The 12,865-nt window shown below is 31.4% G+C and overlaps 1 protein-coding gene across 1 annotated transcript in view; it reads right to left on the bottom strand.

Moving 5' to 3' along the window:
* Window positions 1-12,865, bottom strand: part of LOC115221329 (sodium channel protein 1 brain) — a 132,406-nt gene that overhangs the window by 24,429 nt on the left and 95,112 nt on the right. The window contains exon 10 of the mRNA XM_036510992.1: window positions 3,458-3,519. Coding sequence (XP_036366885.1) covers window positions 3,458-3,519 — 62 coding nt within the window. The remainder of the gene's footprint in view (window positions 1-3,457; window positions 3,520-12,865) is intronic.

Below are 12,865 nucleotides of genomic sequence, written 5' to 3'. Positions count from 1 at the left end.
GGAGGTGCTAAATTTCTTGCACTTTGGTTTCATCACACACACACGCACGCGTGCGCACACACACATACACACACACACAAAAGCATGAATTCTATGGATCAAAATTCTGATTATTGGTGCCTATATAACTGGAGATTATTGTCAATAAAAATAAATCAAGATTGATAAAGTAAAACCACAAACTTTTTGCGATTCCATCCTACAGACAAAGATGAATGAACAATATATAAAGAAATAAAATAAAATAGTTTATTAGAAAAGCAGACATATAAATTTGAAGGAGAGGAGTAATTGACCTCAGTGTAGCAGTACTCATTGATCTAGAGATGACAAAAACCTCAGTTGACACATGTGGGAATTAATCAAATCTGGATAAGTTATCCTCTTAGATTAGTAGAAAAAGCCTGTCTGTATAAGATGCCATGTGTTTTCAATCATATTATCTGTATATTTATAAATCATATACACTTGTTCTTAATTCCTAAATGTTTTTGATGATAAATGAGGACAGATCCAGAAAAGGTGCTTGAACTATTATCAGCATTATAGTTCTTATCTTAATACACTTTAAAAACGTAATCTTATTAATAAATAATATTTCTATAAATGTTTATATCCAAAACTTCAGGTAGGATACTTTGAAATTTACAAAGTCTATTGAGCTTTGTGCCTTTGACTAGCAGAAGGGGGATAAAAAGCCTCACCCGTTTCCAAGAAATATAATGTTTTTCCATAGCTAGATATATATTTTCATGGAAGACTGGAAGCAAACAACCTTGTTTGTTTAATGATGATTCTCATTTACAACCATTATGTGATGTCTACTCAAGGGTTCACGCACACACACGACAGGCTTTTTTCAGTTTCTGTCTACTAAATCCGCAAGGCTTTGGCCAGGCCAGGACTATAGTAGAAGGCACTTGCTGAAAGTGCTGTGCACTGGGGCTGAACTTAAGACCGCATGATTGGGAACAAAAATTATTTCACAATTGCATGAATGTGGTATACAGTTAGAATAGATCACTAGATGGCAACAATTACATGTGTGTGACATACAACTAGAACAGTCCACAAACATTACTATTTCTTTACTACCCACAAGGGGCTACACACAGAGGGGACAAACAAGGACAGACAAATGGATCGAGTTGATTATATCGACCCCAGCGCGTAACTGGTACTTATTTAATCGACCCTGAAAGGATGAAAGGCAAAGTCGACCTCGGCGGAATTAGAACTCAGAACGTAACGGCAGACGAAATACTGCTAAGCATTTTGCCCGGCGTGCTAACGTTTCTGCCAGCTCGCCGCCTTACTACAAACATTACTAGACTGGTAATTTGGTTTTGCTTGCTATGATTTCATTAAAAAAATCGAAGATTTACTTTTATGTGAAATTTGAAAATACATATCATGGGAAATAACAGGTTTAATTGCATCAATAATTTAATGAAAACCCATGATATATGCTTGGATAAATATACTGCAGTATGCAGTAGAGGGGCAAAGGAAATATTTTAGGGAAAGTGATTGGCAGCCAAGTTGCCAACAATTCTAATCATACTCTACTTCCTTCACACAGGTGGATTACTAACAGAAAAGATATCAGATTAAAGTGACTTTTGGATACAACAGTGCTAATTATCAGTTTTATTGAATCTCAGCTCTTGCAACTGCTTTTTTTTTTCCTAAAGGCTTATGTGAAGATATGGCTTGTCTTTATAATCATTTCAATTTGACATATAAAAATTCGATGGCTATGAGGTAATATTATTGCAAGATTGAATTGTGGAAAGAATTCAAATAATATTTTGTTTGAATTTGCATGGCATATTTTTATCAATTAATAAATTTTGATTATCCAGCAGATTAACAAATATGATACAGCTATCAAAAATTGCATATTTAGCTGATATATTTACAAAACTGTATAAATCTTGTTTATCTCTGCAAGAGAAAGAAATGAGTGTTTTCCAAGCTGAAGGTGAATGATATTACAAATTGCAATACTGGATTTCAATTGTGGAAAAAAGCACATTTGAATGTTTCCAATTCTTAGTGACTTTATAGTTGATATCCACAATTAACAATCATCTCTGTGGCTTATTAAAACCTCTGAGTATTTCCCAAATTTGAAGAACACTGATAATTATTACATACAAATTCTGTTCAAAGTTAAAGAAAAGCCAAGAGAGTTTCTGTAAATGGATTACAAAAATTTAAAATTATTCAGAGAGTCAGTTGAAGGCTAAGTTTGAAAGAATTCTGATATGGTGTGGTATATTTGGCAAATATCCATATTTATCAAAACTGGCTGTTTGAGATCTATTACTGTTTGCAACAACATATTTGTGTGAATTGGGCTTTTCTAAGAATAAAAACTAAATATTACAGAAAACTAGATACTGCACAACATTTCAATTATCCAATATTAAGCCAAATCTTTTCAAAGGTTACTAGAGTCCAATAAACAACATATTCTTACTATTATCTGCTTTTAAGATTTTTTTTCACAAATTTATGGTAATTAAAAATTTTTTTTTTATTTTGATATTTCATTTATACATATTTTGTCTCTGAAACAATTGTTTTTTCATTTAATATCTAGTGGCTGAGGTTATCTGTTGAATGCAGGTGTTACGAGAACCCTGTCCTGGAACCATTTACTATATATTACATTATATAACATGACAGGATGTCAATACCTTTCTCAAGATCAACTAAAGAAAGATGATTGTTATTTGTAAAGTACCGCTTGTCAGAAATGCACCATTCATTGTTTTAAATCCTGTCTTATTCAATACACTGTACTATATTATCTTCAGACCTTAGTGCAGTTTCTCTCTAATTACCTCAACAGCAATTAATACGGCTGCTGCTGCTAAATCAGCCAGCACCTTGTAAACGACTAGTGTCACTTCAACCCACTTCTATGTCTGAGGATCTCACATTAATTGATTTATTCACCTTACCTTCTTTAACCCCTACACTTGAAGCTACTGGTAACCTCTGCCTCTTTCTCTCTCACCCTCTCTCTCTGACACATATAAAACAATGCCAATCTATACCTTTAACTCCATTATAAGCAGAACAATGGAGAACATCTTAAAAGACACCTACTGACTAATAGATCTCTGTTATTATTGTAGTCATTCATTGATTATATTTGCACCCCCTCCCTTTGTGATGTGTTTCCAGTAAACTCTTCTATCAATCCTCTAATAACAGATAAAAAAAAAACTAACAAAAAAATCTTAATCAAAATAAATAATGGAAGATTAGTTTTTAAAGTAGCAATGGTGGAAAAAAACACACACATTAATTTACATCACAAAAAAGAAAAAAAAATGATAATCGCAATATTGGCTGTAGCAGTGTTGTAGAGTTTATTGGAAAGATTTTTTTCCTGTTAATGTAGTTAAGAGGCTTCACCGATGTCACTGTTTGGTTTACTTACCAGTTTAGACTTTTTTAAATTATTCCGCAAGTCTATCTTGGTTTCTTCTGAGTTCTGCTGAACTGTGGATCAAAAATGGAAATATAAGAAAGATAATTGACAGTCAGTTGGCAAGTAACGTTAAAGTAAATGCACAAACAAGCTATTTCAGAGAGTACTCTTTTTTAGCTCTACATACAAATGACTTCAAAATTCATTGTAATACTGTTTCTTAATTATCTTGGAAACTCAATGTTATAATGTTTTTGTATCAAACAAATTGAGAAAAACCAGCATTTGGTTCTTGCGTAATTCAAAGTAAATAATTAAATAAAGAAAATCTTAAAGGTGTGTACTGCATATAAAATGAAATAGAAATTTATATGTTTCAAGAAGTGTGTGTATGCAAAATGCTGAGAAACAAATAATGGTATACAAAGGCTGCATGTCTGATAATAATATATTGCTCTCTTATTGCAATCTCTATCAACATGTGTGGAGATGTAGACAGCTACAAATATGTAAGAGTAGAGATAATGCATAATTACTATGGGGACAAATATATTTGGTGTCGAGTTATTCTGTAAGTTTTGTAAATCTAATCTAGAAAATAGAGTGTTTCAGGAAAATTATCTGAACAGATTTCTTGGTTGTTTTTACCATATTATACAAATTATTCACTTGGTGAAACAATCTAATATTGCTACAAAGAGTAACATGAATGATTTTAACTGCTCACACAGTATTAGCTTCATAAAGAGAGGTGTCTCAAAGAAAGGAATAGTATGTTTCATTAAATAACCAATAGATATAGGTAATATATAGCAATATACCTCATTATCAAAACAAAAGAGCTGGGGAAGACTGTAATTGGACAGAATGTATAGTTCTGAACATGGCAGCTCTTCCAAAAACATCTAAGCACAGAATAGCATTAAGAAATGGCAAATTTAACATAGTTTTGGTTTTATTTTTCATTAAATCTATAATTTTTGGTGAAATATTCCAATAATCTGAATATGAATTACAATTTCATCAAATTGTAATATCTGAGACAAAGTATGAGCCATTTCATGTTTGCAACAACAGAACAGTCACAGGGAAAGGAGGATGGTGGTGGTATCAATGAGAAATGACTGATTGATTTTTAAATGATTATTTATCATCATGAATACTCCAGAAACCAATAATTAAGGATCAATATTCATATTAAGAATATCATTAACTTTGTTTTTTAGCTCTGTTCAAACATTAAATGCGAAAAGAGTTCTTTGATGACTCTACACAGCAACTGTCTCACGGTAATTCTCAACTGTATATGAAGTTACAATAACAAGAGATTTATGTGTGTGTGTGTGTGTGTGTGAGTTTGTGGGACAGAGAAATATTAATTGGTGTGTGTGTGTGTGTGTGTGTGTGTGTGTGTGTGTGTGTGTTGTGTTTGCAGAACTGAGAAATATTAATGTGTATATGTTTGTTTATATATGTATGTGCTTGTGGAATAGAGAAATATTAATTTAACACATTAATAAAAGAAAAAGAGAATTTTTATTGGCTGAACACAATTTCTAAACCAATGAAAACAGTGGAATTATGAAAGGAAAAAGATTAAAAGGAAAAAAAAAATACAATAACCCCAAAAACCCCCAAAATACTGAACAGTTGTGGACATTTAGCAGGTGGAGGAATCAATAATTGTTCAGTTTTGTGTTCTGTGAAGAAAATGGGTAATTAAGAAAGATCAGTTTTATCTTTATGAAGACTTTCCAAACATAGAACATCAGAGAATCATAACCTAAAGTCACTTGGAAAATATCTACCTAGAGCAGAAAGACATTTTGTAGTTTACTTTCAAGAAAAATACTATTTTGATGTGTTGTAATAAAAAAAAAAATAATAATATAAAAAATAATGATGCATACATGCAATTTGAACATTGTTTTATTTTCAAAAAACAGATCATGCAGAGTGTTTGAAGCCAAAGCTGAAGACAAAATTCATGCAAGCGCAATAGCAGTAGCAGTAGTAGTAGTAGTAGCAGCAGCAGAATTAAAACATATTTTTGCAATCATCCTGTTTCTGTCTTTCTTTTTTTTTTTTTTTTTTTTTCATATACATCAAACAGGAATATATATACTTCACCAATCCATGAAATTCATGCATTGCAAACTACCTTCTTTGAGTTTTTGAAAGTGTTCTTTATTGTGAAGACTAGCCATAAGATGTGGTGTTGTACTTGCAAAGATGCTGGTCTGTTGATGTCGGTATTGCCAGCTGGTGCTTGGGGTGGCCTGCTGTTGGTGACTAAAATAGTAGTAGTAGTAGTAGTGGTAGTAGTAGTAGTAATAGTAGTAGTAGGAAGAGGAGGAGGAGGAGGAGGAGGAGAGACAATGTATTAAGTAGCAGTGGCAGCAGCAGCAGTAATAATAGTATTTGTAGAATAATAGTAGTCATAGAAACAGCAGCATTGTTAAGAGGATGGAGTTAGTAAAAAGTTAGCATCACTAATGTTAGTTAATACAGATTTGTTAGTTTTTATAAAGTAAAAAGTGTTAGTATTAAGTTTTGTTAATAATTGCTTGTTATATACTTGACCGAAACAATGATGAGTGGAGTAATGTTTTGTCAAGATTTGGTCATTAGAAAGAAGTAGTCTAGCTACACACTAGTTACTTCCTATAAAACTATCAGTTCAATATTATTGTAAATTGTGAGTGAAGAAATTCTTAAAATGCGTGTGTGTGTGAGTGTGAAAAAGTGGTGAAAAAGAAAATGCAAAAATATTAGAATAAGCAGAAGATGAATGAAAACATCTTTTAATTTAAATTTTGGATGTAGGAAAGGGTGTTTAAAGAAATATAATTATAGTTTAGGATAACATGGGTCTGCACTCATACTTTTGTTTGTAAAGTATGTAGCTTCAAACGATATTTGTGGAAGTCTATATCACTCTCTAATTTGGAATTGCCAATAGACCTTATTGCGATTTAAGACAAGAATGGCATAATTATGGTTGTATAATATGAGTAAACCTGATGAATTATAAAGTGCTTGATTACTAAATAATGATTTCTTTGTAACAATTAGCATAAAAAAAGACCTCATGTTTAATAATAAAGATGAAATCGTTCAAAATTATATCAAAATAGACTGTGATGATTAAACTAAGACTATTGGAGAAATTATTATTCTAATTAATATGGGAATAAAGATTATAATGAGGAAATAATGAGGAAAGTGAGAAGAGTTAAAATGGTGAAACAATTGATTGTTTTGAAAGAGTGTAGCTCCAGTTGTTAACAATTGTCTGTGAGGAGTTGAAGAGGGAAGCAAATCAATTGTGATTTGCAACTTTCAGTGCCAGTTTATCAAATAGTCATCTCGAGTGCCATTGTAGTGCTGGATTAATGGTTTAAATTTGGGGCTAATCAACAAAACCATTCAATCCTATTGCCCCCAAACAGGTGGCGTCCTTCAGAAGCTGGTAGCTTTGTAAAATTGACTATAAGGAAACATCTGCAAAAGAGAATTTTGCTTTGAGCTACTATCCATAACCCTAACCCTAATGTAAGTTGAAATATATGTTATTGGGCCTGCTACCATTGGTGCACCAAAGCAATAGTATGCTGTTTTTATGGTGTATAAACTATACTTAGTCAAGTACAGACTACATGTCATTGTTGACAGGCTGTATTTTGTTTAAAACACAGTCTACATAGAAAATAACAGACAATGATTTTCACTTCAGGTGAGTACTATAATGATATTGAGTCAGCCATAACTATGTACTATCAAAATATTGTTATGTAGTAAAGAAAATAGTTTATTCAATATTGCATTTGAATTATTTTATTGTTTGATAAGAAAATATGCCACAGCAGGGTGAGTCGATAAGTGAACAGGTATTGTGCCCAAAGCAATTCGTGTGTTGGGTGTTTTAGAGGTCCGCTATTATAAGCTGGACATTTATAATATTAATGCATCTGCTTGTTAATCTCTGAATATGTTATATTGAAAGCAGCAAAGGAGTGTTTAAATTGTGGAATAATAATAATAATGTCGTCATAAGCCCTTATTTAAATTTGGAATATTTCTGTTATTAGTGAAACATCTTGGCATTATTTATATCTGACCAATAGTTTTGTTTCTATAGTCGTTGAAGATAGTCCTATCATACAATACTGCAATTCAATAATTCCTATAAAAATCCAAATAACAAAGTCAAAATGTAACGAGCTGCCTGTTGAGGGGGACATGAAATTTATAAAATATCTTTGTAAAAAACTATATCAATGGCTGCATTTAAAAATTTTAAAATGCAAATTAGCTACATGTTATATATATATATAATATATATATCATATATATGTATATATATATGTGTGTAATTTTCTTTCAAAAGATATTCTATCAAGTCAATTGTCAATGTTTGAGTGACATACAGCTACTGGGTGGAGTGAGAAACTGCAAGGTGCACCCTGACAAATCTGGCATGTTCTTCTATTGGGACCTGAAGCCCCATGGTGTTGGTGTATAGCCTGCTAAAATGAGAATTAACAACAATTAGTCATGCATGTTAGAATGAAGAGAGTGAAATGGTGATGGAAGGAGAGAAATGCTTCAGTTAACAATGATATAAACTGTTTGAATGACATAGGAAGTATAATCTTTGACATATTATATAATAAATGAATAAAAAAAATCTATTTAACATGAGGAAATATTTTCTAAAATATCAACAAAATTAATAATTAAGTATTAATCTTTTTCAAAGCTATTATTCTGCTAGATTAAGCAACAAAAGCATAAATGATCGATAGACAACCACATGGTAACATGAATCCAGAGAAGACTTAATTTAGCTAGGACAATCAGATAATATATCACCATGAGATAAATATATAAGTAAAAATATATGTACGTCAAGTACACACATACATATGCAATATGTTCTGATATTTATCAGTATACACACTTGTATCATAATTTCATTATATACTTTATTATGAATGCTGAGATATTCCACCCACAATGGTTATTGATGTCATTTAAATAAAGTCTCTATTAATATTATCATTGTTCCATAATAATATAGGAAGCTTTCTATTTCATTTCAAAGCCCATTCCAATGAGCTACAGATAGAAATGACATGACGTTATCATTTTAGCTATGGCTGTTTTAGAGTCTGAAAAAACAGGTGGTTCCGAAAGTATGTTTACCCACCCATATCAAAGTAGCACAATCGTCATTGAGCTTCAGTTTTGATTTCATGTGGGAGAAAACAACTGAAACATCAGACTTAATTAGAAATTACTATTATCGTTAGAGCAAACACAGTACCACAAATCCTCAGAGAGCTATACCTGCGAGCAGGTTTCAATTCAGGACTGTTTCACTTAGTAAATGCCTTATGAAAAGCATGAATATCACAAGTAGAAATTATTAATAAGGTTAATGGTAGAAGCAATGAAAGTTAGAGGTGACCAAGATGGTAAAGAGCCAGAGTAAATACCTTAATGTTCTGAGTTCAAATTCTGTTAGGATTACCTTTAATCCCACCAGTGTTCATACATGCAAAACTTATGAAATACAGTCAATTGGTGGTGGTTTTATTAGAAATGTTAGCACTTTCTTTTCTGACAAACTGAATTCTCTCTTACACAATTATATAGCTATCAAATTTGACACTATTAAACACTCCCTTAAACCAGTTGAAATTTATTTTAGAAAATACAAACACTTAGTGACATTACTAATAGAGAAAACAGTTTACAATTTTTTTAGACCATGATCGAATAATCAATCTTTCATGCCCATAATTTATCAAAAATATTTAAAGTTAGGGTTTGCTGTAGAACTTTTAGTATATCAAGTGATTATATAGTACAATTAAGAGCAACAGTGGTCAATATATCTTTCATTATATTATACACTCAGCTAATTTTAGTTATAACATATCTTTCAGCTTTAGTTCAATTATTTTTAGATCCTTAAATATAATGATTCTGACTTACTTTGCTCTCTAGTTGGGCTCGCTCTGCTACAATGTTTTTTTAAAATTTTATGTTCATCATCATTATTGCTTAAAACATGGGTTAGATGTGGAATCTGCAGAATTCCACTATTGTTCACAACCTTGTATCATCTACCATATTATCTTATCCCACTTCAACCCATTCATTTTCTAGTTTGCTTCTGTCAAAAGTAACCTCTACTAGTTCCCGCCAGCCATTTGAAACACATATCTGATCAACATCCAACAAATTATATTTAGTACCTATCACTTACTACCACACATCATCAAAACTCTGTATTTGTTAGCAACTTCCTGACCATTTACCACTATACTACCCTAGTTACACCTCTCTTTTCATTACAACCATCTTCCAGTACCTACATTGTCAAAATTATCAAGAAGCAGGTGATCAGCATTTAAAAATTGTTGAGTTATCGACTTAACTCTTAATGCAATTTTGGTAATGTTCTCTTCAAATGTAAAACAAAAAACATCGACTGTGATGTATAACATTTTACTAATTTCATAACAACCTTCAAAATGGTCAAAATATTGAAATTCTTGGGTTGCTTTAAATAAAAGACATCTCTCTTTGTGAGATACCGCAATGTTGGAGAGATAAGTTTCATTTTCTTTTGTTCTTAAGCTCCAAAACACTTTCCCCTGATCCAGTTTCAAACTGTATTAAATTTTTACGTTCAAGAGACATCAACAACAACAACTACAATACTTTTATGATCTGGTTTTGTTATGATATTTATCAAAGCTGACCAATTCTATTTATGTTCTTTACCAGAAACATGAAACTATGTACAGCATATAATGTTTGTGTACACTTTAGAAGCTTCCTGTGATACCAGTCCATATCTGCTACTTTGATGTTGATTATACTCTTACGTTTATTGCTAGCTGAATACTTGACAAGATTTAGACATTTTTTTAATATTATATCCACAATCAAACGATGCCTACACTATATGAATGCCATAGATTCCTGCCTCCTCACTAAGCAGATCCTGTTCTATTGCATATTTTCCTTTCTCCTAGCTTTTGATGATTGACTTTACACTCTTATGGTTTTGGACCAATTTAAGAAGATATAAAAATTATTATCGTATGGAGATTTACTTACTGAAATAAATCATTCAAGAAAATACTGTTACCTTCATTTAGTCATTGAAATAACCCATTAATTACTTTGAAAAGAATACAGGCAAGACTACATGTAATTTTTAGCTTAATTTTCTACATTCAAAGCAAATGTCTCATAATACCATTTTTATGATGGCAAATAATACCAACACGAAGATAATCAAATAATTCTGACTTACTAATGACAATTGGTTGATATAAGTTTTATGGCAACAACATAAAACTAATCTAAAGTTTTGAGTATTTCTTTACTTCTATGCTGTCTGTTAGCAATAAGTTATTTGAAGAATTAACATAGTCAACATTATGTGAAACATGGCAGTGCTGCTCAGATCCCTTTATATTGACAACAAGGTACATTAAACAAGTTGTTTGAGGTGGTGGTGGTGAAGAGGACTTATAGAAAGAAGGCTTTTATAGTAAAGTGAAGGAGATATTGAGGGTCATTGATAAGCAGCATGAGGAATTATGATATTAAACATTATTTTATCACTGAGAATAGATAATGTCCTGGGTTTAATCCCACTGTGCAGTATCTTGGGCAAGTCCTTTACCCAAACATAGCCTTAGATCAATCCAAGCCTTATGAGTAACATTGTGTAGACAGAAATATAGTAGAAGCTCATCGGATGGATTGTGGTTTAAAGTTCTGGTCTTGTCCCACACACTGTATCATGCTAATTCTCAGCATGATGGGATACATGTATCTGTTGTCTGCTCAGTTACTTACATTCTAATGTAACGAGTTGCTAGTTCAGTTGATCAAACAACACAACTATCTGCTGTCTATCATCATTCACTCTACAATACTAAAACTAATTTCTCTTGCATTGTTTCAAAATTAGATCTATGCTAAACATTCACATTACATGGAGACTTTGTCAAAAGCAATACTAACCTAACTGTTGTTGCATCTGTGTTTAGTTATTTTAACTATATATCTCAATGGTATTTTGACTATCTCAATGGTAAACTAACAAATTTAGAATTTTAAAATACCAGCAATATTAATAAGTATAGTATTCACTATAAAAGTAACAATAATGCTTACTATACTGGCAGTAATAGTAGTAATAATAATTAGTATTAAAGTAGTAATGATAAGTATTAATTAGAATTACAGCAGCAACATAGTAACAATAATGATTAATACTATAACAGTAATAATAGAAATGATAATGATTAATTAGTATTATAGTAATAGTAATGATTAATATTATAGCAATATTGATTAGTGTTAAAGTAGTAATGATTAGTGTTATAGGAGTAATGATTAGTACTATAGCAGTAATATAGTAATGCTGCAATTGTATTACATAAAATAACAATCATGTGATAACTATTTAGAAAAGGTTGAATTAATACCCAGGTACATTACCTCCTATGATGTGGTAGTGTGAATGATGATAGAATACTAGCATCATTCATTAATCTCTTCCATATATGTTTCCTATGTGAAATTTAAAGCATTTATATAGTTTTAGCAATGAAATATAGCTAAACGTCATTAAACCCTTCTCATATAAATAATTGATACGTAAATTTGGCTTAAGAACTAAATGAGTATTCTTTCCACTAAGTAATTCACATTCTCTCTTAGCCATTATATTCTCTATGATGATACTGCACTATTTGTTCTAATAATTGATGGCGTATATAAGCATTGACTTTATCTAGTTCACTCACTCAATGTGCTGATTTATATTGCCAACTGCCTCTTTTTCTCCCATCGTCATTCTCCGATTAACTCTTAATGTATCCCCTCACAGCACAATGCATTCCTATACTTCAATAGACCTTAATTCCAACAAATGTTCGAGTTTAGTGAAGGAAACGACAAGCAAATGCAAAATAATGTTTGTAAGTAAGCCACTGCAAGATCTCATCAAAATATGTCATTTCATCTTTGCCTGCTTGTTCTATAGAAAGCTAGCACATAGTTAGAGAGGTGGAGGAGGTGCGTTATTAAGTAAAATCTGGTTTCATTGACTAAAAGATTGCTTCAAACAGACAAGATTAAGATATATTCATAAACATACATTACACAACATCCTGCTACTTGTTATTTCTTTATCTCTATAGAAAGCTTAAAGTGAGTGTATATGTGTGTGTGTGTATGTGTTTGAAATACTAGTCTCACAACCAACTCTGTACTTTCATTTCCATTGATCCACTTAAAACTGACTAAACAAAAGGCATTTATAATAAATAAAAGATTTTTGTTTAAGCACAATATTTTCTTAAGGTCTCTGTTCAGACT

Source organism: Octopus sinensis, linkage group LG18, assembly GCF_006345805.1.
Source record: "Octopus sinensis linkage group LG18, ASM634580v1, whole genome shotgun sequence".
Lineage (NCBI taxonomy): Eukaryota > Metazoa > Mollusca > Cephalopoda > Octopoda > Octopodidae > Octopus > Octopus sinensis.
This window is presented reverse-complemented; position numbering and strand designations above follow the sequence as displayed.